This window comes from Pteropus medius, unplaced genomic scaffold (assembly GCF_902729225.1).
Source record: "Pteropus medius unplaced genomic scaffold, Ma_sr-lr_union100, whole genome shotgun sequence".
NCBI classification, from domain to species: Eukaryota; Metazoa; Chordata; class Mammalia; order Chiroptera; family Pteropodidae; genus Pteropus; species Pteropus medius.
Window position 1 is genome coordinate 204428 of NW_024349799.1, and position 27614 is coordinate 232041.

At 37.1% G+C, this 27614-nt stretch overlaps 1 protein-coding gene across 4 annotated transcripts in view; it reads right to left on the minus strand.

Annotated features, from left to right (window-relative positions):
• BAZ1A (bromodomain adjacent to zinc finger domain 1A) overlaps positions 1-18286 on the minus strand; it is an 82217-nt gene extending 63931 nt beyond the window's left edge. The window contains exons 1-3 of one of the 4 annotated variants that reach the window (XM_039885648.1): positions 18049-18286; positions 17386-17556; positions 6703-6981 (exon numbers count right to left, since the gene is read on the minus strand). In XM_039885648.1, the coding sequence (XP_039741582.1) occupies positions 6703-6981; positions 17386-17498 (392 nt within the window). In that variant the 5' untranslated portion in view covers positions 17499-17556; positions 18049-18286. The remainder of the gene's footprint in view (positions 1-6702; positions 6982-17385; positions 17557-18048) is intronic. The other 3 variants (XM_039885646.1, XM_039885645.1, XM_039885649.1) reach the window with 3 other exon arrangements.
• Positions 18287-27614: the final 9328 nt, after the last annotated feature.

Sequence of the window (27614 nt, forward strand, 5' to 3'; positions counted from 1 at the left end):
GAATCATACCATATATACCCTTTTCAGGTTGGCTTTCTTCACTTAGTAGTATGCATGTAAGGTTTCTTCGTGTCTTTTCATGGCTTATTGATAGCTTATTTCTTTTTAGCTCTGAATAATATCCCATTGTTTGAATGTACCACAGTTTATTTGCCCATTCTCCTACTAAAGGACATCTCGGTTGCTTCTGTTTTGGCAATTACTAATAAAGCTGCTAGAAACATTAGTATAAAAGTTTTGTGTGAATGTAAGTTTTCAACTCCTTTGGGTAAATACCAAGGAATATATAATCTTTTTGAAAATTGAGTCACCCACCAATATCATGAGAATTAAAATGAAATTGAAAGCATACTTTCAATTCTGCAATGTCTTCCAATGCTAGGCCCTTGTACTTCGTTGTTAATGTTTATTCCACGTCCTCCTTTACTATCAGGTACCATTTCTCGTCATTGCTGGTAATAACAACTTTTGGAAGTACCTTCTTCTGTTGCTTCAAATCTCTATAAACTCTTTTAGCTCTCAGAACATCTCGACTGTGCTTGTAAAATGTCTGATAACAAGTTGCCCAAAGCCAACTCTAATTTAAAAAAAAAATTACCAAACACACAATTATATTTTGACTCAATTTTTCAAATTCTTGCAAACTCCAGTACTATCTTTAGACTGAGTGATGACTCAGTGGGCCCCAAATGTTTATTTTTTGTGTAATTTCTAGCTCCTTTTCTCCAGATTTACTCCTCCAATTCCAGGGTGAGGGAGAGATGGGTTTATCATGAAATATTTGTGTTCTCTAGCCTACCACCTCCTAATCTTTCATTAAACGATGATTGTTAAAAAGAAATGAGAAAGCTAATTGAAACTTAGATGCCTTAAATTCTGCTTGTGTAGTGTTTTTTTTAGAAGATCATGTACAAATGTCAGCTGACTGTCTTCAAAAATAACTATGTCTTTCTAAGACACTGAAATTGTTAACTGTAGGGTTTCCTTTCAGAGTTGCAATAGGGAAATTTGATTCTAAGTAACAGTGGCTCAAGCAGCTACCGAGCCCCACACATCACTACTGGCATCACCCAAAACAAAACAACGAAATATAGCCCTCAATAAATACATTCAAGTACAAACAAGACACCTACATTAAATGGCAATATTACATACACAGCTTTTTAAAAACTCACATTAGTCATTTCATCCTGTGAGGCAACCCTGTAAGGCAGGGGTCCATTTAAACAGATGAAAAAGGCTAAAGCTGAAAGAGTTTAAATTACTTGCTCAGAGCCATATAGCTAATCATGAAGGGCAAAATCCAAAATCAAAGAGACAGCAGTACAGTGAAAGAAATGATTTCTAAGTCAGCCATACCTGAAATTAAATCCTACCATTTACTACTTGTAAGGCTGGAATGGAAGTTCCATGACTTTGTCTTGTTCATTGTTATATATCCAGTGTCCAGAAGAGTGCAAGTAAATAGCAGGAGGTAAGTAAATACATGTTGAACAACTACAAAAAGATCATTTAACTTCTTTGAATCTATTTCCTCATCGGTAAATGGAAACAGTAAGTTCTTGCCTTACATCTGCTGATATAATGTGTACATAAAGCATCCGATAGGTATTTAACAATTCACAGACCCAACTCCCAGTTTAGTGTTCTTTTTCACAAGACCACTCATCTTCTCACTTCTCCTGTAGGCTCTAAGGAAGCAGCAGAAAACAAATATCAGCATGATTGACAGGCATACCGAGGGGTAATCAGGATGGCGAAGGTAAAGAACTAAACTGCCAGCTCAGTCAAGCAGTCAGCTGTTCTCTTTACTACCTCTGCCATAGCAACGACAAGGGATCTTCAAGAAGAATATGTTAGCTGACTACTTATTTCAAAACAGAAGGTCTTGTGGGTAGGGAAGCACTTAACCTATACTTGAAAGATTCAAAAAGAAAGTGGGGAGGGATGCTAAAGGTAATGAGAAAATAAGAAAAGAATATTGAAGTGAGAGGATCCAGAGCACCCAGAGTGACTAATTTAACCCCTAGCCCATTTCTCTGTAACTTAGTATGTTCTTTCCAATAAATCTAATTTTAATGGATGACGCAGTCTTTAGGTTCACTGATAATTACTACTAACAGATAGAAACAAGAGGTAGATACTATTGACAAGTAAAAACAAAGTTAAAAGCAAAGGGAGATGGTGCTAAAATGGTACCATCAAGAAAATGAAAAGGCAATTCAAAGAATGGGAGCAAATATTTGTAAATCATATATCTGCTAAGAGACTTGTATCCAAAAACACAAAGACTCTTACAACTAAGTAATAAAAAGATAAATAACTCCATTTACCTTTTTTAAATGGGCAAAGGACCAGAATATCTCCAAAAAGGATATACAAATGATCAATAAGCACATGAAACAATGCTCAACATAATTAGTCATTAGGGAAACACAAATCAAAACTACAATAAGGTACCACTTCATACCCACTAGGACGGCAAAATAAAAAAGATGGACAATAACCAATTGTCCATACACACAGCTTGGTGAGCATATGGAGAAACTAGAACTCTCAGACATTGCTAGTGGAAATATAAAATGATGCAGTTGCTTTGGAAAACAGTATGGAGTTTCCTCAAATGCTAAACATAGTTAACATATGAGTTAACAATTACTAGATATATTCCCAAGAGAACTGAAAACATATGTTCACACGAAAACATGTACATGAATGTTCTTAATAGCATTATTTAAAATTGTCAAAAAGTGGAAACCCAAAAGTCCATCAACCGATGAACAGATAAACAAAATATAATAGATCCATACAGAAGAATTTGTTTATCGATAAAAAGGATTAAAATACTGATAGATGCTACAATGTGGATGAACCTTGAAAACATTACAGTAAGTGAAAGAAGCCACAAACAGGATATATATTATATGACTCCATTTACATGAAATGCCAGGAGAGGCAAATCTATACAAACAGAAAATAGATAAGTGGTTTCCAGGGGCTAAGAGGGAGTGCTTGCTGCTAATGAGTACAGGACATCTTGAGGTGATGAAAATATTCTGCAATTAGACAGTGGTGATAGTCACATAATCTTGTGAATATACTAAAATCCACTGAATGACACATTTTAAATGGGAAAATTTTATGCTGTGTGAGTTTTATCTCAATAAACTTTTTTAACAAAAAAGCAGGAGATGAAAATGTGTTCACTGTGTAAGCAAATTCTTCACATTCTGTGGAGAAGGGATGAAGAGTGAAAGGTGACAATGAGATCACGGGTATCTCATACTACTGGATCCCATGAAGACAGTAAGTGTCTGCTATTTCTGTCACTGAGAGGAATCCATTTAATTCTCTAAATAAGCCCTTTAACAATAAACCTCATGCCATGACCAGGTATAAAGGCCAAAGGATACCTAGGAAACTCAATCTGGTGCCTCTCTCATCATGGAAGCTGGTTTTGCCTACCCCTTAAGGATGCCAGGATCTTACCACCACTGTCGCCTCAAAACTAAACTCAGTCCCCAAAGTTACACAGTAGATGTGAAGCCAAAGGGGACATAAATTCCTTGGGGTCTAGGACACAGCCTATATGGAAAACATCATGCCAAATCATTTCCCCATATCAATATAATAGAATCAGTTTATAAGCATGACAAGAGAATTCAAAAATTAAAACGGAAGATTGACTTTTACTTCTTGTTTACTGAACACTTGCCATGTGCCTAACATTTCACATACAGCATCTCAGTTAATCTTAACAATCATTCTAAGTATGCAAGGGAGAGATAAGTGATACTAAATATTTGCTAAAAAGTCACACAAGTAGTAAGTAGGTGGTAGAGGCACAATTCCAACCAAAGGAAATCTAGTCATCATTAGGCAAGTTTATATATTAAAGTTATTTTAACTGAAATTTAAGTGAAAAGGATAAAAGGATAGGGTGTATACAAGAACTTAAGAGCCTAAAGTTGTAGATATATCAAGTCAGGTTTGAGGCTTAATTTTAATATATAATTTTTAATAGAAAAGCTAGCCAATAATAAAAGAAAAATATTAACTTCCATATAAGCTTCTTGGGCCAAAAGCAGCCTTATTATCACAGTAAAATGTTGCTATATCCTATTTATGTAGCAATTCAAAATGTGTACCACACACACGCTCTTTAGTTTTACAATAACCTGAAAGGATGTCATTCTCCCAAGGATGTCTGACTCCAAAGCTTAGACCCTTCACTATCTTACTATTCTGCCTCTCGTAAAACTAGAAATGTATAACTTTTCTCAAACTATAAATAATAAATCAAAGATAAAAGTATTCTATTAAAACCAAGTGGTAACTGCATGAATATGTATTTTATGCTTTATTCCTTAATTATATCATTAATTTTATATATATTTTTAAAAATTTTACATTAACTGCATACTTAGAAAAACAACAAAAAATGAAATGGAAAAATATTTATAACAGTATAACAAAGAGTGCAGTATGCATAGTGTTTAATAAATAGCTCTCACAAATCTACTCATAACAAACAAGCCAAAAGAAAAACGGGAAAGGACCTGAACAAGCAAACAAACATTGAGATATCATCAGATTTAGCAAAGATTAAAAGACTAAAATATCTAGTGTTGGCATGAATGTAGGGAACCCAGGCCTAGCCTCTAAGGCACTCTGGACCTGGATGCTCCTGAAATTACTTCATTCATGTTTATTTTAATAGTTGCCAAGTCGACATGTTTGTCTCTCTCTTAACTGAATTCTTTAAGGGCATCTTAATCCTTTCCATACATCCAGTACCCAATCCAGTGTCTAGCTATCCAAAAAACAATGAACCACATTGCTTACATTTCTAGATGAAAGCAATATTCCTGTGACACTTATGATTTACTACACAACATGTCGGTGAAACACAATATCAGCAATCAGAAATATCTGAGCCTGAGATGAGAGCAAAAATGGCTAGACTAATATTACTTCCTGAGGCTTATGCATCTTATCATCCACCCAGCTGCTAAAGGCAAAAGGTCAAGGAGTCTTCCACAATTTCTCCTTTCCCACACAAAGATTAAGAACAGTCAATATGTATTATGAAAATTAAGTTTTCAGAAAAATACCAATTTCTTATACTTCGTAATTAAAAGCTTCTTAAGCAAGAAGTGGTATGTTTCCTAATAATAATAATCAATAAAACTGTGACTCTCAGATTTCCCATTTCTACATTGTGCTCCAGTTTACTACTATTAACAGCTACAGCTACTTGAAGTCCAATTTTAAAGTACAACAAAAAAAAGCTATCCAAAAAACAATGAACCACATTGCTTACATTTCTAGATGAAAGCAATATTCCTGTTACAGTTTAATGTATCCCAATGATTTGTAAATCAGTGAACATTTTTGGCATAAGTCAAATAAAAATAATGACTCTAAGAAGCAAAAAATTGTTCTGGTTCACAAACACAACCCTATTATTCTTTATGGTAACAGAGTTTAAAACTAAAAAATCTGTTTTCCAAGTATATCACCAAAACCAGAAAACATACACCAAAACAGTATTTATAACTTGATCTTTTTAAAAAGGGGTATGTTCTTGGTAGGATTACTGGTGACATATTAATCTCTCCCCCTGAAAATAAAAAATAATTTTTTCCAAAAGTCATTAGACATGAAAAATCTTCAATTTTTACCATTTCTTGCTTCTACAATTTAAAAAAAAAAAAAAGCTTACTATTAACCAAAATCAAATTTAAACAAATTTAGATCTTAATATAAACGTCTCTTGGCTTTTTAAGATTTATGTAGTGTACCAATGAATAACTGAAGTGGATAATAACTTAAGATATTATTCTGAAAGTACACATAAACTCGTGATAATTCTATAAAATAAGATAATAAAGAACATAATTAACTTTTGATTGTTAAAGTTTAAAATTCAGTAAGAAAAAAAAACTACATTCAGGTCAATAAAGAAAGGAAAAAAGCATCCAAAAAAACATTTTTTAGTCACTGCCCCCAAAATCAAGAGGCTATAAAAAGTTTTAATGCAAATAAAGATTATGATAAATATCAGTGACTAGCCAATTACAAATGCTTAAGACTTTAGGAAAGCAATAATAATTTTAAACTAAATGCCATAGATAATTTTAAACATTCACATATGAAAAATCTACTTTTTTCTTGAAGACAAGGGTAAAAGAGAACTTAGTAGAGTATATAAAACTCAATCCTCATCAAAAGAACTACTAAATTCCAGCAAGAAATACAGGCATTTTTTAAACTATCAGGTAACATAATGAAGACAGAGCAGATATATCTTTATCTAAGGTTTTTTTAACTCTTACTTAAAGATGAAACTTCCATTTAATGGAACTTATTATACAGGGAATAAAAAAGAGAAGGTGAGTAACAAAGCAATGGTCTGATCCTCAAGATATTTTAAGTGAAAAAAGGATAGCATAAAATATTATCTTTTCCATTAAAAGGGGCAGGAGATTGTGTGTGTGTGTACATGTTTTTGGTGATGTATATAAAATTAGCTTTAGATGAATATATAAGAAACTGCTAACACTAGGACTCTGCCGGGAAGGTAACAGGATAGCTGGAGAATAGTAAAGGGAAGCTTTCTTCAGTTCACCCTTTTGTGTATTTTGAATTTTGAGCAAGAGGAAGTATGCATATCACAAGAAAAAATTAAAAGTACTTTACCTGGCACCATTGTTCCTAATGACTTCCACAGTTTCTTCAACAAAATATCGATCCTTGACATATGCAAAAATATCATCACAAATTTCATGTAAGCGCGAACGATGGGTAAGGTTGGTCAAGTATAAAACTGGAATAATTAGTGGTTCTGGAAAACTCTGAAGATTCTGTCGAGCTTTTTTTTCTGACTCAAGTGCTTCCTGATAGGTCAGTCCAGGTCTACCCGTCACAGCACAACTCCACACAAGACTGTTGCACAGAATGGTTCGTTCAAAAAAGTCACTGATTAAAAAACAAAAATAAAAATCCATTACCTATCATTTCATAAGTTTTACATTAAAAGCTGATAAAGAATTGCTCCTTTATTTATACAGAATCATAGAACCCAAACAAGAGTTTCATAACTGGTCAACTTATACATTAATACAAACCTAAGAAAAAGTATATTTAAACCAGACATTTACATTTTGCAGTTTAAAAGTACATTCGGCCAAAACTGGACTTCAATTTCCATCAGTTTGGAAACTGGGAGTGAAACTGAAAATAAATCTAACTTTTCTCTTTCCTTCTAATTTTTAAGCTTTTTGTTCCAAAGCAGTTGAAACACTGGAGTCAGTTCAAACACCTACTGTGCATTTTAAAAGGCATTACCGTAATAGTGAAAAACTGGGAAATCTAAGCATCTAACAAGAGAAAGGTTAAATAAATTATAGTACTTCATATGATGAAAATTACACAGTATAATCATTAAACAGTATAAGGCGAATTCTTAAATATATATGGAAAAGAAAAAATGAAAAAGAAAAGGAAGGAAGGAAGAAAAAGAAAGATAACCTAAAGAAGCATAAAAGATTTCTGGAATGTTATACAAAAATCAAGGTAACAGCTAGAGTGGGGATGTGACTGGGGGACCATTCTACTCAGTCTTTTACTGCACTGTTGGAATTTTTTAATATGAGCATTTCTTTTCAAAAATTCTATCAGGCCACTTTTAAAATGCAAGAGATCTATAATATGGAAAGATTTCTAAGGTATATTAAGTAGAAAAAAGTTATTGAATAACAATGCTATATACATTAGTTAATTATAATAATAAAAATGTGTGTATGTATTCAGATACTATAAACAAATGTTTCCTATGGAAAAAGGAAGGGACTGGAAGGAAAAAAAAATTTGTTATTCTAAATACTTCTATTGTTTGAATTTTTATAAAGAGCATGTACACGTATTATTTTTACAATATTTTTAAGTAGAAAAGGTTAGAGACATGCAAAAAGGTTAACAATGGTTGCTTCTTAGTGGTAAGATATGCATAAATATTCCCCCCCCCCATACTTTGGTCTACTTTCTAATAATTATCTGTAACTGATAAAATTTCACTATCTCTTTTTCTCCTTCCTGAAATCCCCCTTTCCTCTCCCATCATTCTAAAAAGTATTAAAATTGCTATCTGTTTATTTCCTGGTTAGTATATCTGTTTAGATTAACCCTGTAGTCTGAACTCCAAAGATTTGCGGGTAATTCCATTAAGATAGTTTCATTTGTAGAACAAGACAAAAATGAAATGTATGGAAATAAAGAGAAACTTTAATCATACCTTAACCGAAATGAGATCTAAGTTTGCATATGCCAACTTACATGACTCTAATTCAGTACAAAGATCCTTTTGAAGTATGCACCCTTAAGTAGAGGAGACAGTGAATGTATATCATTAAAATACAAAGTCAAAAGTGATTATCTTTATAAGACAGAGGCAGATATCCTTCAGGAATTCAGAGGAAGAGAAGGAGAGGCAGGCAAAAAAGATCAAGAAATACCAGAACATGTTTTGGAGGAAGTGGGTTAAAGAATTAGGGTTGTAAAGGAAACAAGGTTGATGAAAGAAAGGCCAGAGAGAAAAGAAGAATATAACTTGGTTTTTATAAATCAGATAAGTAACTTATTAGCTAAGAGAGGTAACAGACATCCACAATAGGTGGTTATCAGTGGTGCAGAATAAAATGGCTAGATCTTGAACGAGGTCTTATTTGTTTTACTACCTAAAACTGTACTTCACTTAGAAAACTTTATAAATTTTAAATTGTTTTCCTACAGAAACAAACTTATCTGTGAGACTTGGCTTCCCAAGCCAACACATAATTAGCACAGAATAGGTATGAAATACACATCTAATAATTTAAACTATATCTAGTACTATTTAAGAAAAATATATTTCAAGTCTAGATACCTTACACTTTCACTAGTTTCTAAAACAGTGCTAACAGAAATATAATACCACACATATAATTAATAATTTTCTAGTGGCCACATTTAAAATTTTTAAAGAAACACTACCAAAACTAATTTCATATTTTATTTAACCCAATATATCCCCAAATAATTTCAATATGTAATCAATATTAAAATAGTTTACATTCTTTTGGTACAAGGTCTTCAAAATCTAGTATGTATTTTATACTTTTGGCACATCTTAATTTGGACAAGCCACATTTCAAGTTCTTAATAACCCCGTGCCAAGTAATGGCTCCTGTACTGGACAGCACAGCTCTAGCCACAGCAGGTCAGTATTTGGTAACCTCAGGTATTTGGTAGGTCATGAGTATTTGGTGCCAATGCAAGCGGACAGACTTAACAATGAACTGCAATAAACACTATTTACATTTAACAATGTTCAATTAACAAGGAGAACAATGGCACAAGTGCCACAACCCTCTACGAAACATGTATTACCAAGCAGAAAAACAGGATACTAAGTAACTAGTGATGTACAGCTGCCCCTCTACACCAGGTTTCCACCCTTCTTGCAAAGTGTTTGTACTATTTGTTTCCTTCGTGTCTACCTATTTTACAAAGCTGTTGTTACATGATGGCCCTGCTGTGCACAAAGGTCTACCCTCTGGAGGAGGGAGGCAGGTCACAGTACCACTGTGGCAATTTTAATGCAAGGGAAAAAAAAAGCCCAAGGGCTATTTTTACTATTCATCACCCCCTACCAGCATGGCCCAACTCTAACATTACCAACCTTCTTCACTTTTTCTCACTTCTGTAATTCTGCTCTTCACCAACCAATTCATCATACACATTCAAATGTGCAGGATTTTGTTCACAATACTAAACTCTAGGGGGTAGGTTACAGTGCCTCTTCGATTTCTCTATTATAAAATGATACTTTTACAAGAAGCACATTTTACTATCATGAACAAAAATTTATAAAATACAAAGTACTGTTTTATATGAATATACATTTAGGGTAATATGGATTATTTTATCTCCGGTTTGTTACTACATTCCTTCAACAATCCTCTTCACCAGAGATGGGCATACTACTGGCCCAGAGGCCAAATCCAGCTTTCCACCTGTTTTTGCAGTTTTATTGGAACACAACCACACTCATACTTTTAGCTATTTGTCTGACTGTTTCTCAAATCATTTGAGAGTTAGGTAGGTGCAAAAGATACCCTATGGCCTACCAAGCCTAAAATATTGATTATCTGGCCCTTAAAAAAAAAGTTTGATGACTCTGTTCCTTATCATTACTTCTTAAGGAAAAATTGCTTCTGAGTTACCAGGTCAACTATGGTAATAAGAACACACCTCTAATATAAAGTCAACCAACTCCCTGGTGAACAAACTAAGGAACAAAGGGCAGCATACTGTTAACTTGCTGGTTATTTGGAAAACTAAAAACCTAGTAGGAGGAGATTAAGAATAAACTGACATAAAAATCAGAAACCAAATACAATTCAGAAAAAATAAATGCAAATCCTTATTAACTAGACATAAGAAAAGACAGGAAAGATCTGGCATAATACTGCGGAAAAGATCTAAGGGACATAAGCAAACCCCCTATTCACAAAATAATTAGTATAACTGAGAAATGCACCCACAGGTTAAAAACATTCATTCCTGACTTAAACAGCATATGGTATGCATGGCTTATAAAACTCAGAAAAATCATAATTTCTAGAAGACAGCATGGGTCATTTTAGCAATTTCCTTCATTGACAGGGTTATAAATGCAGATTAGGCAATCATTGGCATGGTAGATTTAACATGCCTTATGCAATATAGAGAAATACCAGCTAGATGAAAATTACATTTATTACATTTATTCATAAATGGTCAGGAGAAAAGTTTGACTAATTAAAAATATTGTTTAGTTTAAAAAAAAACTTTAATGAAATATTACTTTACACTTAGTGCTATCAGACAGACTTAGCATACAAGGCAGGCTTCTCAAATCTGCAGATGACACTAAGGTGAGAAATAGCAATAAAGATTTTTAAAATATAGAGACTAAAACCTTAAGTAGAAATCAACAAAGGTGAAACCTAGCTTAATAAAAGTCCTAGCTTAATAATAATGAATGTGAAAAAGGCAAAATTTCAAGTCAACTATAAATTCACACTTCTATGCCTTTTTATATTGTGTTCTCTGCTTAAAAAGTATTCTTTAGCACATTCTCTGCCTAAAATGCCCTATTTCCCCTTTCTGTGTCTTGATAGCTCCATCTTTCAGAACCCAATCGGGATGTTATCTCCTATTTGAGGGTTTCCTCAACTCCACAGCAACTATCAGCTCAGTGTTCTAAGTTCCCATTACATTGGCTCCATAGCACATATGTGATTTATGCCATTGTGTTGTAGACATACATTCATTTCCCACTACGGAGACAAATTATCTCAGCATCTCCGAAGACTCTCCAAAGTACAGCATCAGGAATAAACCAATGTACTCTCATTAGCAGTCCACATTTATTTGTATGTGTGTGTATCTAGACAGGGAAAGTATACATATGAATGGGAAGGAGAAAGGAAAATATCTGAATCTCAGCTATACCACTTGTAGAATGTGAATTTGGGTAAGTCACACAACCTCGGAGAACCTGGTTCCCCTTCTGTAAAATGGGGTTAATACCTTTAATGAACAGTCAATATGAAAATTAAAGGAGATTAAAAATAGTATGTCCAGCATGTGGTAACATGTCACTCAAAAAATACTATCAATTCTTATTGTTCAGGTACTATCCTGCAGAGACCCTAGAACAGGAGAGTAACCAGTATGGCAGAGGAACAATGTCAGAGGAACACATAAAAGATGTGAAAATCTTGGAAGAGAAAGTCTGGCACTGGGAAGGAGGATAGGGATAGGGATTAACTGCAGAGGAACTATAAGGGAACAGCCAAAATCCAATCGGGATGATCTAAGTATAAAATCTTAACTGCTTAGTGGGAGACTGCAAAGAGGGTTGAAGGCATGCAGGCTCCTTATAAATATGACTTTGATACTCTTCTCACAAAAAGTAGAGTCTATTTCTCCACCCCTTAAATCTGGGCTGGTTTGAAATTGGCTTTGACCAACATACAGAAATGACATTGAGAGACTTCCGCTTTCACCCTCTAGGACCCCGAGACCAGCACATAAACAAGCCCAGGTTAGGCTTCTGAGAATGAAAGACCACTGGAATATACATTCCAGTATATTAAATCATCACATTGTACACTTTAAATATCTTACAAATCATCACATTGGACACTTTACATATCTAACAGTGGAAAATACTTCGGTAAGTCAAAGAACAGTGAGTAAATAATATGGGTGGTTATTTTGAGGCACTGAGTTTTAGGGTGGCCTGTTGCACTATAATAACCGATGTACAAATTCTGTCTGAAGAATTAGGGTAGCCTGCTAAGCAGATAAAAGGTAAAACTCAAAAACAAACAAACAAACAAACAAATAAATAAAAGCATTTAGGAATCTCTGCTATACCATTCAAGGAAAAAGAACTCAGGGACCCACATATCGGCAGACTTACACCTAACGAGGAGCTGAACACCTAATTTGAAGACAGCACCTATGAAGATTATCCAACTTTCTTAAAAACTCCATGCTCACCAAATGGCCTGATAATAATTAGATTTCATATATAGCCAATTATCCGTACGGGAGCTAGTCTATGTGACAGGCATTTCCCACCACTGTAACTGATGGCATTCTGGTTTATATATATTTAATGTCTAGAGCTTAATCATTTGGGGGTAAAGAAGTCAAATATCTGAACAGATAGTATAGAGTGGTGGCTATACAAAGATCTAGGCAGCCAGCTTGAATTCCAGGGGATGCCCCTATGTCCTTGGTGCATACTTCTGCAAACTTCAACATATACCAGGAAGAATTCTCCATAATAAGCACCATATGATGGTAATTAAGAACATAAACTCCAGAGTGAGAATTCTAGCATCACAAATTTCTAGACAGGTGGTTTTTGACACTGATCTTGGACTTACTCTCCCTACCGCAACCCTAGCTTCCTTATCTGTAAAAGAGGGCTATTGAAAGGACTGAATTAACAAGCGAGGAGCTGATGAAGAAAGAAAATAGGATGGCTTATAAACTAGACCAACGACACCTTCTACTGGAAAGCCAGGCTGAAACATAAGCTGGTCAATGATGTTGTGGGAAGAGAGTCCTACATTTTGTACAAAAGTATGACTCACTCAAAGATGGGACAATCCAAGGGTCTAAATGGCCAAAAAAAAAAAAAAAAAAAAAAAATTTTTTATTTAGGATATAAAGTCACTGAATAATACAACGAATCATTTTCCTATCCCACTTGTCTAGAATTTCTGGTATTCAGACCTGTTCCATTTTTTCACAAACCGCAGCCAAATAAAAATTTAAAAACAAAATTGTTGCCAGCTAATCACATTACAGAACAAGTTTTTATCTTAAGAGATTAAATTATGTACTTTATTCTGAAAATTAGAAAGCATTTGTGTCTGACTTCCATCACTTAGCATAATGTCCTTGAGGTCCACCCATATTGTCGCAAATGGCAAAATTTCATTCTTTTTTTATGGCCGAATAATACTCTATTGTGTGTGTGTGTGTGTGTGTGTGTGTGTGTGTGTTTGTGCGCGCGCACGTGCGCACGTGCACACGTTCGTGCATACAACATCTTTATCCAGTCATCCATTGATAAACACTTAGGCAGTTCTCATATCCTGACTATTGTCAATACTGTAGTGAACATGGGGATACAGATCTTTCGAGTTAGTGTTTTTGTTTCCCTTGGATAAATACTCAGAAGTAGAACTGCTGGATCACATGATAATTCTATCTTTAATTTTTTGAGGAACCTGCATACTGCTTTCCACAGTGGCTGTAACATTTGACATTCCCACTAACAGTGCACAAGGGTTCCCTTTTCTCTACATCCTTGCCAATACTCATTTCTAGTATTTTTTATAACAGCTATTCTAACAGGTGAGGCGACATTTCACTGTTGTTTTGATTTCCATTTCCCTGATGATTAATGATGTAGAGCATCTTTTCATGTACCTATTGGCCATCTGTACATCTTTGGAAAAATATCTATTCAGATCTTCTGCTCATTTTTTAATCAGAGTATTTGTAGGGTGTTTTATTTTGATTTTTTGTTTTTGTTTTTGCTATTGAGTTGTATGAGTTTTTTATATATTTTGGATATAACCCCTATCAGATATATGACTTGCAAATATTTCCTCCCAGCCAGCAGGCTGACTTTTCATTTAGTTGATTTCCCTTCCTTTGCAGAAGCTTTTTAGTTCGATGTAGTCCTAACTCGTTTATTTTGCTTTTGTTGTTTTTTGCTTTAAGCGTCAGATAAAGAAAATCATCACCAAGACTGATTTCAAAGAGCTGACCATCTACGTTTTCTTCTAGGAGTTTTAAGATTTCAGGTCTTACATTCAAGTTTTCAATCCATTTTGAGTTAATTTTTCCGTATGATGTAAAATAGTGGTCCAGTTTCATTCCTTTGCACTTTAGCTTATGCATTTGCCTATAGTTAATGTGCCATTCCTAATGAGTCTTTACTTACGGAAAACAGGTCAAACAGGAGTTAGCAATTAGTGAAAGAGCATGTAGTTCAAACAAATAAAATTAAAGAGTTTGAACTATATAATCACTAAGGATCCATCCTGGCCCTAGTGCCTGTCTCAAAGAATTCAGGATCTAGGAAGAGAGAAAATGTTAGGCAACAAATACATTGCATTATAGTGCAGTAACAGATGTTACACTAGATAAAATGGAGGGGGTGATCACTGCTGCCTAGACTGACAAAGGAGGAAGTATTAGACTATACTATCAAATAAGATAAAGACAGAAAACTGTTTAGCAATTAAAAGGTCACGGGCAACCTCTACTAATCAGAGTTAGAGGCAAAGTTACTTTGCATTGTGTCGGGAAGTGAACAAGGCAGGAAGTGTAGAAAATCTCTTTGAGACTGATTAGAGAAAGTTATATTCAAAAAATGCAAATAGGTGATCAAATAGGTGAGCATATTGGTCTTCAGACAAATACAAAAGAAAAATATTCAAGATAATGCACTTAAAGAATAATCTTCAAATTCACATAAACCAATTCGTGATTAATGAATGAGTGAAAAGTTTTTCTTCAGTTTTCCCAGACATTGTGTCTAGGATTAGATTACCATACACTGCAGATCACCACATACCATCTACCATAAAAACATTTTAAAAAACATCTCTTTGTCATTATGTAAAAGCAAGATAAAGTAATTCAAAATTTAAGACAACGAAATGACAGTCTTCTTCCAATTTTGCCAATTCAGTCATAAAGATTAATACCTAAGAACACCAGTAGCTCTGCTTTGTTCAAGGTAAATGATTAAATATCTTTGCTCCCAAACCAATAGCTTCTTCAGAACTGCAAGCAATTTCCCCAAACTCAAACACATCAGCACCGAGAAACAACAAAAATCTAGTTTTGTTGGTTTATGTCATAAGGCTACAAAGGACACAGTTCCTTAATATTAATGGAAGGTAGTAGGTTTGGATTACCAAAAATCTCTTTATTTCGATATTTTGAGTTTCTCCACGATTATAGTAAATCATCAAGAACCAAAGCATATGAAAATTAATTTAAAAAGATAACAGCCATGTTCAGTCTCCCTTCTAAAGTGAGAAGGACCTCTTAAAAAGATAAGCTTGCTTATATCTAAGGAGAGAAGAGTTTGAAATTTAAGCCTCTTTCCTATTTTCCTGGCACTCTTAAATACAATTTTTTGAAAATGTGGAATTATTATCAAGAATTTTAACTCTAACAACAACAGAAAAATAAGACATCATCCCTGTCAAGTTACCTAATCCAAATTCACTTAAGTAGTTACAAGAGTGAACTCTATATGAGTAACAAAACAAGTCTGTACAGGAGCAGAGTAAGATGTGCACTCCTATGTAAAAGCACTGTCTGCTGAAAAACTTCTCTAGATATAACATGTTTGTGTGTAACTCCTTCCGTGGAGCTGAAGAAAAAGGCTTACTTAAAAGCTCAAAGGAATCGACTTTCCTGACTTCACCAAGTATTCATTTCTCAGACAGGTGCAGAGTTTGACTAAAGCCCTCCCTAGATCAAGCCCCCACTCAGAAAAGGTGCCTCCTACATACAATTTATTTGGCTGCTATAACACTTAGTTTCTAAGCCACAAAAGATTCCTTTTGAGTGGAGAGGATAAAGCATAAGAAAAGGGTGAATCGGGCTGTTTCAGTGACTGATCAATTCAGGTTCTCACTTGGAGATATCATGTTTAAACATAGGTCTCTAAAACACCCCGTTGTTTGGTGTCGCGGGACAAGGGGATCTATTGGGATAAAACAGGCGAGGGACTGAAAATTTAGGGGTTGAAACTACACACGCAGCAGCACCGGATTCTTATCAAAACAATAGCGAGTGGCACATGTCAGGCGGCCCACATGCGCAGGGGGGATAAAGAGGAGACTGACTGGCTGAGGCTGGAGTTGAACTTGTCTTAACCCCCTCCCCCAACTCCCACCGCGGCCCTCCGGGTTAGGCGAAAGTGAAAACGAGGGGCACTCAGGGCCCTGCTCTCCCCTCCTCCTCTTTCCCCCGCCCAGCCCCGACTCCTTCCTCACCCAGGCTCCCGGGGGCGGAGACGCTGAGTTCCCCGGGGCCGGGAGTTAGTCACCGAGAAGAGGCGGTGACAGAGCGCACGGCTCGCGTCGCACACTCTCGAGGCCTAGCCGCACTGGACAGGAGGCCGCCGGCGGAGGGTCGTGCCCCGGGCCCCGCGGCCCCCAGCGAGCCTCCCCCCCGCCCCCGCTTCCCCGACTCTCAACTCCGCTCCCTCCCGCCCCTACCCTAGGCAACTCCAACGTCAGGCTCCACTCCGGACCGAGAAAACGACGCCCAGCCTGGCCGTTTCCTGCCCCCGGGGGCGGGGATTCCCTTCCCGGGCCGGGGGACAGCGGCCCCGTGCCGCTGACCCGAGCGGGGAACCCCTCGGCTGCCGGGCGGGGATCCCGGAACTGGCCCCGGAGTGCGCGTGTGGCCGCGGCGGGGAGGGGCGCGGCGGGGAGTTTCCGCCGCCCGGCGGCCGGGTGGCAGCCGCAACGAGAAGTGGTCCACACGGCCGGCCAGGGACCCCAGCCTCCTCCGCCCCGGCCCGCTCTCTCTACGCGCTCCCCCGCCGGTCAGGCCGCCCGGGGGCCCCGCGCAGCCACCGGGTCGGGCTTGGGGGGCAGAGAAACGCGGGCCCGCGGCCACCCGTCATTTTCAAGTCGCCCCGCCAGAAGCCCGGGGCGAGAAAAGGGAGAGAGACAAAAGGACGCTGGGGAGGGAGTCCCCACACTCCCTCGCACCCCCCGCGCCCGGCCCGGCCCTTACTCGTAGTGGCGGAAGATCTCGTTGGTGACTTTACAGTAGAAAACTTCCTCGTCGGGCCGCAGGTCCGCAGGCGGCTTCTGTCTCACAAACGGCTTTCGGTGTAGCAGCGGCATCTCCCGTCCGCCCGCGGGCTCACCCGAACCCTCGGCCGCCCGCGTCAGCCCCGCTTCCCTATCAAAATTGGAGGGAAAGGAAAGCCGGTAAGGTGGGGAGCGCACGGCGGCGGCGGCATGGGCCGGTCCACGCGCCGGGGAAGCTCGACTGCCTTTTGTGTGACTGACGCGCCGCGGCTGCCCCCGGAGCCAAGGTCGCTCCGGTCGCTGCCGGGGTGCTGAGCGAGCGGAGCCGCCGCCGCCTCTGCGCTCCCGGCGCGCCCCACCTCCGCACGCCCGTTTGCCGGCTCACAATGGGGCCGGCCGCCCCGCCGCGGGCGGGCGGGCGGTGCGGGAGCGGCAGCGGCAGCGGCCCCCTCCCCCCGCGCCGGCTCCCTGCCCGCCGCCGCCACCGGGGTTACAACGTGCTCGGCGCGTAGCCTGCCAGCCCGACGCCGCGAGGGAGCCCGCTGCGGGCGGACCGCGGCGCCCCTCCGCTTTGTTCGCCCGCTCGCCTACTCTTCCCCGCGGGCGCCGGCCGGCTCCGGAGCGACCACACGGAGCCCCTCACCTGCGAGCACGCCGACTGCCACTTCTCCACCGTCTCAACTACAAAGGCAGCGAGGGGAGGCTCTGCCCTCCCGGGGGTTCTCTTCTCGCCGGCCCCGCCGCGCCGCCGGCCGCCGCTTCTCCAGCTGCCACGGCCTGGCTCCGCGCGGGGGATCGCGTCCCACCGCCACTTCCCCGCCTCTCGGAGCTCCTGGGAAGTTTCTGATCTACTTTCGGCTCAGAAGGAGGAAGAGCTATTGGGAGGAGCTTTTCACTTCTCGCTTCTACCTTTTTATTGGCTACTCGATGACTTTTACAGCTTGTCACTGATACAGGAAGAGACGGCGGAAAGCCTGGGAGAGCTACATTATTAATTAATGGAGCAACCCCTTGTGAAGAATCAGAAGCATCCTCCATGTTTGAGATTATCAGCCAAAAGATCTAGGGAAAGCGCCGCGGTTTCGTAAACACATGGCTAACAAAGTAAAGCCTTCATCTTCAAGCCTGGCACCATCACTTGGTTACACGACGGGAAAGGGACTCTAATTAAGATTTAATTTGTATTTTCAACATGAGAAGAGAAATGAGGAATAAAGAATAAAAAATATTTTGATATTTTCTTCTTCAAAATTAGAATTTTCGTTTCTAAAACAGCATTTGCTTGTATAAACATCCGTCTTGCAAAGAAAATACCTTACTTGACAGCAGTTCTCTTTAATATTTAGGGAGGGCAATCCAAAGACTTAGCATAGGAAAAGACCAGAAAAGTATGTTAGAAAATGTCATCATGCCTACTGGACCCCCACATATTTAAAACTAAAAATTACATCTTTAAAAAGTAAAATCTAGAATACACCACTGAAAGTATTTTGCGAAGGATCAGTATTTAATTCAATCACTCCAAATTTTAAAGATTATGGATTTACTAGCGAAATTTCCCTAACGCGATTTATCCATATCTATAATTTCCATTTGGAAGATGAATTTTAATGTGACTTTTAAATTAAAAAGAATTTTTGAAACTACAAATAACTCCAAGTGTTTGCCAGCTTTGTTTTAAATGGTCTTTTTGCTACTGCCCCTGACCGTTGCTTATTTACAGATTAACATAAAAGAATGAGTCTAAAAGACAGTAAGTTTGAAGAACAGTCATTCAACAAAGAAGGTAACTAATTATCAGTACTGTGAAATGATCAGAGTTATAGAAACAATATGGGATCCTCATGGTATCTTCAATTTACGAACATGTGTACATTGGAGCTGAAGATGTAAGGAATCTATATAAATCTCAAGAGTTACCATTTTTTAACTGCTTTCAAGAGCCCACAAAGTAAGACTCAAAAGGGGGACAAGGAGGATGGATAATTTCCAACCTCTATTGAAGCATCATTCTCACACTTCAAAATCCCAGCTTTACTATTAAGCTAAATACAGATGAAATTTTCTCTGGATATATAGTACTTATATTTCTTAGATCTCACCATTTGATAAGCCGTTAAAGTAATTTTGTTAAAATCATGATTTAAAAAAGTAATGTTGATTTCATTTCATTAAATGAAAGTTTTTAAACGATTGAATTTTATTACACTAACTTGAATTTTATTCTATTTCATCAAAATACTATCCTACTCAATTTCCCTACTACTATACTCAAATTTGAATACTGTCATAACTCAATTCTCTGAATTACAAACATAGGATTTATTATAATGATTTGTGATATGTAATAAGTTATATATAGTTGTTCATTGTTAATTCAGAATAATGTAGGTTTAATAAATTATTCACATATTAAAAAGTTTAGTTTTGATGTGTTTATAATACTTGGTCAATTCGATAGCTACCTAAGCTACCTCAAAATGATACTTCTCTTTAAGTATTCCTACACATTTTACTACTAAAAGCTTGCCTGGCCTCAAAAAATACACATTCTTATAGGGAAGAGGTGATGTAAAACAACCAGTACAAGAATTGTGTGAATCCTAATGATCATGAGTAATGTAATGCAAAAAGAAATAGAAAAGATGAAAAGAAAATGTAGGAGGACCCAGGATCGGTCCTAAACGAAGTCATCCACAGAACATGATGTGAATGGCAACGGAAGGCTGGTGTTCCAGCATATCCTTGCCAGTCTCAAGATGCAACCTCCCACTCTCCATTAGTCACCCCAGGACAAAGACACCAATGGCCCCCGATTAAATGTAAAATGTAAATATACTAGTTAGGCTAGACATATATTAATCTAATATCATCAAGACATAGTTTAATATTTGAGAAGGTATACTGCCTTACATAGGTAAAAAAAACAAACAAACAAACCAAGACTATGAAACATATTTTAAAAGCTTGAGCTAAAATACTTCTGTATTCTATGGACTGATTAAGAAACGCTTTACTTAGATGACTTGGTGAGACAGCTGAAAGACACCTTTGGGAAATCTTAATTCTCTCATTTTGCAGGTGAGGAAACTGGAGCTCAGGAACTGGAATCTTGGCCTCCTGACTCTGTCCACTCTCTCTAGACCTTGCTGTTCTTTCCTTGAATTCGGTAACATCTAATTTTCTTGTATATAATACACTGTATCTCTAAGTGAGCTAAAATATCATTCCAAATCCTTCCTAAACTGCTAAAATATGTAAGAGCATAAGATATATTACTCAAGATCAGAAATAATTTAGTTTTGAGAATTATCCCAGGAAAGCAATGGAGGTTATAAGAATCTTAAATTCATCTAATTGAACGGCTGACCAGTCCTATCTCCCTTCTTCAATTAACACATCAAACAAATATAAACACTTCATGTCTCTTACCTCTAAGTAGCAGTTATAAAAGTATTTAGAGTATAGCTGCCCTGAGTTGTTCTGAGAAAGATGTCTTATAAATATACACAAGGAATATTTTCAACTTTGTAACTCCTTTCCTCAATCTCTGACACCTGTCTCAACTCATCTATGTTCTCTTTTTAATGTCTTTCTAACTAATTCATGGCATTTTTACCTACAAAAGATTTTTATATATTGTTCTTTAGAAGCAGTGAATATGCTTTCCTTTATATCTGAAACCACTGACCTAGTGTTAGAATACTGATTCTAGATCTTAGCTAGACATTGAAATCACAAAGGGGTTTTTGAAACATACTGATGTCTGCGCCACACCCTAGACCAATTAAAACCATCTCTTGGGTAGGGAACCATGCATTTGGAGTTTAAAATTCTACAGGTAATTCTAATGTACTGCCCTGGTTGGGAACTACTATGCTTAGAGGAGATTGGATTATTAATGCTGAACTGGTAATGTTGGCAAATTTGGAATTTTTTTATTCAACCTCTTCTGATTAAATTCATGAACTATGAGATGGTTATAGGGGTTGAAAGAATTGTCTATTGCCACCATCACAGTAATAGTTTACATTTAATGAATGCTTCCAGCTTGTCAAGCATTATGCTAAGGGCTTTAAATGAATCATCTCATGCAATTCTCACAACAAACTAAGTACTATTTATCATTGCCATTTTACAGATGAAGCCATTGAGGCTAGGAGAGGTTAATTAAGTAGCATGCCCAAGGTCATATTGTCCAGAAGCAGAAAAGCTCAAATTATCAACTCAGAGTCCAAGCTCCTAATTACTATTCTATATTTCCATGGGAATGGTTTGCTAATATAGCTCACATATAAATTAAAACAGGGAACTTGATCCTATGCACTAAACAATTTAGAACTCGTAATGATTAAGAATGTTTGTTAATCATAAAAATACTACAGGAAACCATGAAGAATTTAAAAAATTATCTCTGTATGGGAAAAGTTTAAGTAAAACAGTGTCCACCCATACAGATAATTATATAAGATAAAAATATAAATTTCTACATGACAAAAGCTCCCACAAACCAACTTGGAAGACAAATATCAAACTGAGAAAAATTATTTGCAATTCACTGTCAAAGGGCTAATATCCCTAATACGTAAATAAATTTCTATTTCCATATTATATAAGTAATAATAAATCACAATAACCCAAGAGAAACAAAAATAAATATAAATGGCTTTAAAAACATAAAAAGATTCTCAACCTCATTCATAATAAGAGAAGTACAAATTAAAAGTACATTGAGATATCCCCACCTTCTTGCCTTCTCTGGCTCTTTCTGTCTTTCTTCTCCCCTTCCCACTCTCCTCCCCTTAGCCATCACTTCTGGCAAGTAAAGAACTTATTTAGTGCCAGAAAAAAAAGTACATTGAGATGACATTTTTCATCCTTCAGATTTGCCAAGATCACCATCATATGTTGCAAAGTCTGGTGAAATAGGCACAACCACCATAAAGGTCAACTTGGCAATATTTATCCAAAATTACAGAAGTTCGCAGAAGTTCATTGTCTAGGAAGATATCCCAGGAATATATTTGAATGTAAGACTCTTTACTTTAGCTTTGTTAAGAATAGCATAATATTAAAATTAACGGAAATGTCCATAATTAAAAAAAGTATATGTCCATGCAATGGTATAGCATGGAGACATAAGAAAGAATAAAGAAGTAAAAACAAATAAAATAAAATGCAGAAAAGGATGTATGGAGTTTTAATATATATATTTGCTTGATACATAAAATGCATCTGGAAGGATATACAGGAAAATAACACACTGGTTGCCTCTGGGAAAAGAGTTGCTAGGGGACAGGAATGAAAGGGAGACTGCACCGTGGAAAGATGAATACAAATTTTTATGCTATAGTGATTAGATGGTAAAGAGTCAGGTCTGGACAGATAGCTGACGTAATAAAATTTTTCACTTCACAATTGGGAATAAGTTTAGATCTGCAAATAAAAAATGAAAATGTCTGTGTTAAATATGTTATAGGACCTAGCATAGGGCCTTTCCCATGACAATTCAGTACATGTTTGTTGGATGGATCAGTGGTCAGCTGAATATATAAAATACAAATGTAGTTTGATTACAGTGAAAGAAGTAGTCAGCTGGATGGCTGCTTTCATCTTAACCTGGAAACAGAGCTTGGATTACACATTTTTGAAAAACTGTTCAGGATGCTTATGTTAATGCTTAGTTGTATATCAATTTACAGAACAAATCCTACTATGTTTAGCCAATAGATTTATTGGTTTTAAAAATAAGACATCTAAAGAACAAGTAGAGGGTATTAAAATGTGAATTACAGGGTTCTTTTTCTTATTTTTATCAACGGCAAAACTAATTTTTAACTTTTAGTTTATCCATAGTAAAATAGCTATCAGATAAAAGTTGCACTAATATTTACCATCTCATTTACTGACTAATTTCTGTTAATAATGGAGTATAAAATGGAATATATTTTCTTCCTCTTCTACTTTCCCTTTATTGTTCAGGCTATAACCTACTATCAGATATCATTTTAAATATTAACAAACAATTTTAAAAATATTTTTAAAATACTTACTACAATACCTAGCACATAGTAGGCACTCAAAACCTACTATAGAAAACTACTATGTTATTTAATTTTTCTTATAAAATTTTAACAATTACTATTTATAATATTATAATTAGGACCGTATCCTTTTTACCAGTTAGCTCCTGTGGTTGAAGCATCTTGGTATTACCAAGTTAGACATCAATAACGAGCCCTATGTTATAATACATATATCTATAGACTACCTGGCAATCGTGGATGAAAAGATAAAATTAAGACAGTTGAAATTCAGAACCCAGTTCTGAATATATTGTTGCTAAATTCTAATCTAAGAGTTCCTAGTGAAATATGTTCTAATGCTACAGATGTCTATAAAATAAAACAGAGTTTTCTCCTATTTATTTCTGTCACTGGCTTCATACTTAGAAACCAGGAGTCATGCTACTACCCTATTTTCTCCAGTCTAGATATTTAGGTCAAAATATATATCTCTTATTTCCTTAGCATAACTGAAATTTTATCTTTTTCAGCTGAAAAAAGTTTAATTTCTTTCTAAGCTACCAGTAAACTGTTTCTCGATAACTTCTTAGCATCTGGACACCACATACCTGGCATCTAGGAATGAGTTTACCTACCAAAACAAGCATCTTGCCTATTTCAAGTGCAAAAACCAAATTCCACAATACTAAACACCTTTCTCTTTCCCATTTCAAACTCCCTTCTTAAAATAAAGGCCTCACCCTCAGTTGCAGCGTGGTGAGCAGAATATGCCTCCCAAAGACATTTACAGCCTAATTCCCAGAACCTGTGAGTATTTTATATGGCAAAAGAAACTTGCAGATGTGATTAAGTTTAAGGAGTGATTTGAGATGGAATGATTTGCCTGGATTATCCGGGTTGGTCCAATCTAATCTCTTGAGTCCTTAAAAGTGGAGAACCTTCCCTGGGTATGGTCAGAGGTAAATGGGATAAATGAAGAAAGGTTAGAGAGATGTGAGTTGGAATGGAGAAATCAAGGAATGTGGTGGGCTCTAGAAGCTGGAAAAGAAGCAAGGTAACAGATTCTCCCCTACAGGCCTCCAGAAAGGAACACAGTCCTACCTACACTTTTATTTTTGCCCAGTGAGACCTGTGTTAGACTTCTGACTTACCATTACAGTTGTGGTAATTTGTTAGAGCAGCAATAGAAAACTAATACTTCCAGTTACCAGTAAGAAAATATACTTGATCCTCAGCTGATTTTCATAGCAATGGTGAATTGGTACCTTTGAAACTTCATGAATGATTTAGCCCTTTCAAGCTGAGGTTATTAGCAACTCCTACTTCTAGAGTTTTCTGTAATGATTCATCCAGCTACTACCCCTTCAAGTTGCAAAAATTCAGCTAGTCATTTCATAAAGCACCATTACCTTAACCACATACAACCATAACATGTATATAGTCAAAATTTGCATGTATGTAATAAGAGGATGATTATAAATGGACAAAGACTTTTTTTTCCTGGTTTGATTTTATCTCTCCAGACTTCCTTAGGGATTTTGCTCCATCAATCACCTTCCCTCTAATGTCGAGCTCTCTTTCTCCACTGAGATCTTGGCCCTTAGACTGTAAACTAGTGCAAGTCTCTTTCTTTGGGGGCAGGGGAAATTAAGTACACCTCTACCTTCAGCCCTGTTTCTTTCCTCTTCTCAACCAAGATTGAAAAAAGGAAACCCTATGCTGCTTGTTCCTACCTCTTCATTTTTCAGCTCTCCATAGCCTCCCTATACACCTCTAAAACTTCTTGATTCTGTTCCCTTAATTGCCAAATCCAACACTCTAACTAGACTGGAGAAGAGACCACCTTATTCACTCTGCTCCTTGACATCCTCTTCTACCTTGGCCTCTATGGCACACTCTTCCATCTTTCTCCTCCTACCCCACTGAATTGTCCCGAGTCCCCTTGGCATCACCTCTTTCTCCACAATCTATTTCCTAAACCCTGGTGCATCCCAACTTTCTTCAGTCCATTCTCTTCTCTTGTCACTGCTCAGGGAAGCCTTCTCTAAATCAACACTTCCTCCTGACTAGTTAACTGCCCCCATTCTCATTGGAATATGAGCTCCTCTGGGGTCTTCTTGTTTTCTTAGGGACTCTACCACAGCTCCTTCAAGAATTTGGAGATGAAGAATGACTCATCAAACTGACATTTTATAAAGATTAATCTGGGTGCGGTATGTAAAACTGACTGGATTGGGTAGAGCCTGGAAGCAGGGAAACCAGTTGAGAAGGCATAGAAGTACAAGTATGAAATAACAACAGCCTGCATTGCCTTGGCAATGGAAAGGAAGAAAAGCCAGGAGAAATATTTCTTCAGTGGAAGTACAGGCAGACCTCATTTTACTGTGTTTTACTTCATTGTGCTTCGAGGTGTTGCAATTTTTACAAACCGAAGGCAAGATTCTCCACCAGCAAAAAGATTATGACTCGCTTTATTGTGATATTCGCTTTATTATGGTAGTCTGGAATAGAACCCACAATATCTCCAAGGTATGCCTGTATTTAGTGACATAACTTGATGAAACATTAAGGAAGGGAGAGAAAAAGTCAGAGAAGACTCAAAAGTTTCAGACCTGGGAGACTAGAAAGATAATAACTTCATTAACAGAAATGGGATAATCAGATATAAAAATAAGTTTGAGAGGAAGATGAAGCACTCAATTTTAGATATAGAACATCAAAGCTGAAATGCCCTGCAGGCAATTGGAAGACTGGGCTCCAAAATCAAAAGAGAAGTTAGGATTAAGGCTATAAATTAAGAAACTGTTTCCAGAAATAAAATAACAAAAGCTACGAAAGTTGATGGGTATACAGTAGGTAATTAATATTGCTAAATAAATAAATTCCTTATGTTCTTTCCTCTACTAAAGTACCCAGCCTAAGTACCAGGATGCCCAAGACACTCACCATCACTCCAGAATACCTCACTGTCCCACCATGAGTAACCCCCAGCATTTGCTTTCTGTGTTGCTGCTTCTTGATCAATCATTGTAAGCAAGATATTACAAAAACTTAGGGGCCTTCACAGACATGCTAAACTCCTTTGAAGTCATCTCATGTTGACATTCCATTGAACACCCTTATAACAGATTTTCCAAACCTCTTTTCACTTTTCTCAACCGTCCAACCTGATCTTCCTTTCTTAGCCTTACTTGCTCTCAACACCCACCTTGCCTCCTAATTTATTTACAAAATCTGGGCCACTCAATATGACTTCTGTTCTCAATTTAATTTTCTTTTATTCTCATCCCACCTCTTTTTCCTTCTCTACTGTCTTCCTTCCAAGGCTCTATCTGTGCCTTTGATCACATTTCTTTCAATCTTTAGGACTTTATTCTATGACTTCCTTCTCTAATATCTCCCCATTTCAGTTGCTCTTTTTTTTTTTTTGCCTACTAACATATAGAAACTCACCTTACCCTTAAAAAACTTTTTCTTTCGCTTTGATTTTCTCAGAGCTACCATCTTACTACTCTTTTTTTGTGTTATTAATATAAACTTTACAACTATAATCTTGATAACGGTTTGAATTCTTGCTACAGCAGTGTTATTTGTGTTATAAGTTTGTGTTAGAGTCTCCAAAATGTAAGTTTCTGTAGGGCAGAATTCATCCAATAATTCAGTCAGAAAATGATTTCAGCTATGACTAATCAAGAAATAGTTGTGAGATTTGGGATGCTGACTTCTGAGAAACAATAAATAATACTACTTTGCCTTTATCTGTTTCCAAGGAGTTAAAATTGTAAATACACTTAGAATTCATGTGATAGTTATCTCTTAGTCACAAGGCAGGATTTTTCTGATGTCTATAACAATAGCAATTATACTCATTTAAGGCCGTAAGCAAGAGTATTGGGTAATCCCTATAGCAATAAATGTAGATGTTAGCCTGGGAAATGAGCAGTCAAGTTTTAAACTTAGAAGGCATCATGAGAACACTGATGTTTTCATTATTAACTTAGATACGACTAATTTTACTTCATAGAAGTTATTTATTTTATGTTTTAGAACTTTCTAGTAGGAGAGTTGACAGTGTCTTCCTCTCTGTACTCTACATCTACATTTCTCCTTCTATCCTAAGAAGCTATCTTTTAGCCCTGTTCCACTATAGCTGCCTTCTTAATTGTTGATGAAGTTAGAGAAA